Source organism: Orycteropus afer, unplaced genomic scaffold (genome assembly GCF_000298275.1).
Source record: "Orycteropus afer afer isolate SDZICR_OR568_19922 unplaced genomic scaffold, OryAfe1.0 scaffold00136, whole genome shotgun sequence".
Taxonomy (NCBI): domain Eukaryota; kingdom Metazoa; phylum Chordata; class Mammalia; order Tubulidentata; family Orycteropodidae; genus Orycteropus; species Orycteropus afer.
In genome coordinates this window covers 7201902-7203954 of record NW_006921723.1, presented here as the reverse complement: position 1 = coordinate 7203954, position 2053 = coordinate 7201902, and the positions used below count along the sequence as shown (strand labels likewise).

At 43.8% G+C, this 2053-nt stretch overlaps 1 protein-coding gene across 1 annotated transcript in view; it reads left to right on the top strand.

The window, feature by feature from the left end:
- The window catches only part of WRAP73 (WD repeat containing, antisense to TP73), a 45381-nt gene that overhangs the window by 9923 nt on the left and 33405 nt on the right, over nucleotides 1-2053 (top strand). Inside the window, exon 5 of the mRNA XM_007945524.2 lies at nucleotides 820-827. Within this exon, the coding sequence (XP_007943715.1) occupies nucleotides 820-827 (8 nt within the window). The remainder of the gene's footprint in view (nucleotides 1-819; nucleotides 828-2053) is intronic.

Sequence of the window (2053 nt, the reverse complement as noted above, 5' to 3'; positions counted from 1 at the left end):
TTCAATTCCAGACCTGAAGGGCAGCTAGGGGCCATAGTCTCAGTGGTTACACCAGGCTCTATTGGACCAGCAAACCTGGTCCCCACCTTCTTTTTTGAGCCAAGGGTTTTGGTAGAGATATCAGTATAAGGGCTCATTAGCCTAGGAGATGGCCCTGACATAGCTCATGAAGTCTTGGTCTAGTGGACAGTGGGCAAGAGAAGGTCTGTGTTAGCATCTTACTGCCATTGCTGGGCACTTGTCTTTCCAGTTGTACAGCTGATATTGAGGGAGGGGTGTATTTAACTACGTCTGTTTATCTTGTTGGATTTTTTAAAGTTATAAGGAGTTGTCTTTTTTTTTTTTTAAACTTTTTTCTCTTGGTAGAGGATGAAGGTTAAAAATCAGACTGAAAGGGCTCTGTGTGCACCTCATGCCTGTGTGCTCCGGTGATACGTAGCAATAGATGCTACTTACTGAGAAACGTGGCTATGTTTGCCTACTTGTTTTCCCACCTCATCATCACGATAGCTCTGAAAGGTCAGTTTTCTGTTTTACAAATAAAGATACTTCTGAAGCTCGGAAGTCAGGTCCCTTGGTTGGGCTCCTGCTGACAGTCAGCTTCATGGTTAGGCTTTGTGTACGAGGTCTGCTGGATTGGAAATCTTCATGTTTCCCTCAGCATACACCGTGACGGCCTCCTTGAGTTTGCTATTCCAGGGCCTCAGATGTGACAGGTGTTTTAGAGGAAATAAACACTCTCCTCTTCAAATAGAAACAACCAGATTCATATGCCATGCCCTGGGTCTGCGTGTCTTAGTGTTAGCGCTGTCGCCTCAGATAAGCTGGTATGTGCTGAACTTGAATATGAGCACAGATGCTGTGCCCAGCGCACCAGAGTCTTCATCCGGAGCCTGTGTATCTGCTTCCAGAACTTTTCCCCGAGTGCTGCATGAAAGGTTCAAAGAGGCAGCCATAGACATCACACTTTCTTTTCTAAGATGAGATGATGTGGAGAAAATGTGTTCATTCACTTTTTAAATCCCTAACCTAAAAACTAGGGAGCTCTGGTGGCATAGTGCCTGAGGCATTTGACTGCTAAGCAGAAGGCTAGTGGTTCAAATCCACCAGCCACTCCTCGGAAGAAAGATTGGGCAATCTACTTCCATAAGATACTGCCTTGGAAACCCAAGGAGGGGTCGCTATGAGTCAGAACTGACTTGATGGCAGTGAGTTTGGTTTTGGTTAACCTAAAAACTAGCCTAGCTTGCAGGAGTCACACTTGGTAAAAATATGTGGAGCCCTGTGTTTTACTTCAGAGGAGCCTTGCAGGCTTTTTAAAGCTACATTTATCTGACTAAGAGTAGTGTTCAGCCTATTCTTTATACTAGAATGGTGCCTAGCAGAGAACTAGATTTGTGTTCAGTGTTTCATCTGACATTTGACCTGTGTGACTAGAACTACCAGTTCAGTCCTCTTCTGTGTGGAGGTGTGCTAGCGCTTTCTGTCTGTGTATCTGCAGCATTGTCGTGGGAACCTAGAAATCATTGAACTTCCAAAGTAACCGCTGAACTGGGGGTGTGGAGGACATTTTCAGAAACAAGAATTTGGAAATTCCGGTCAGGGAAAACTATTTGCTTTCTTGGCTCTTTCGGGTCTAGAGAGGGGGGTTAGAAGTTTATAGAAATTCAGTATTAAGTGCATTTATAGGCAGTGTATTCATGAGTGCTTGCAATTTTATTAATTCATAACTTATATGTAAACAACATCAAAAAACACATTGCCATCAAGTCAGTTCTCACTCGTAGTAACCCCGTGGGTGTCAGAGTAGAACTGTGCTCCATGGGGTTTTCCGTGGCAGATTGTTCAGAAGCAGATCACAATGCGTTTTCTTCCAGGGCATCTCTGGGTGGATTTGAACCGCAAACCTTTCACTTACCAGTCAAGCCTTTCACTTCACCATTTGCACCACCCAGGGACTCCTCATTTACACGTTACGTATATTTTGTATGTATCAAATATTATATATTCATTTTAAAATGAAAATGCAGACGATCCTATGTTTCCCCCCTGA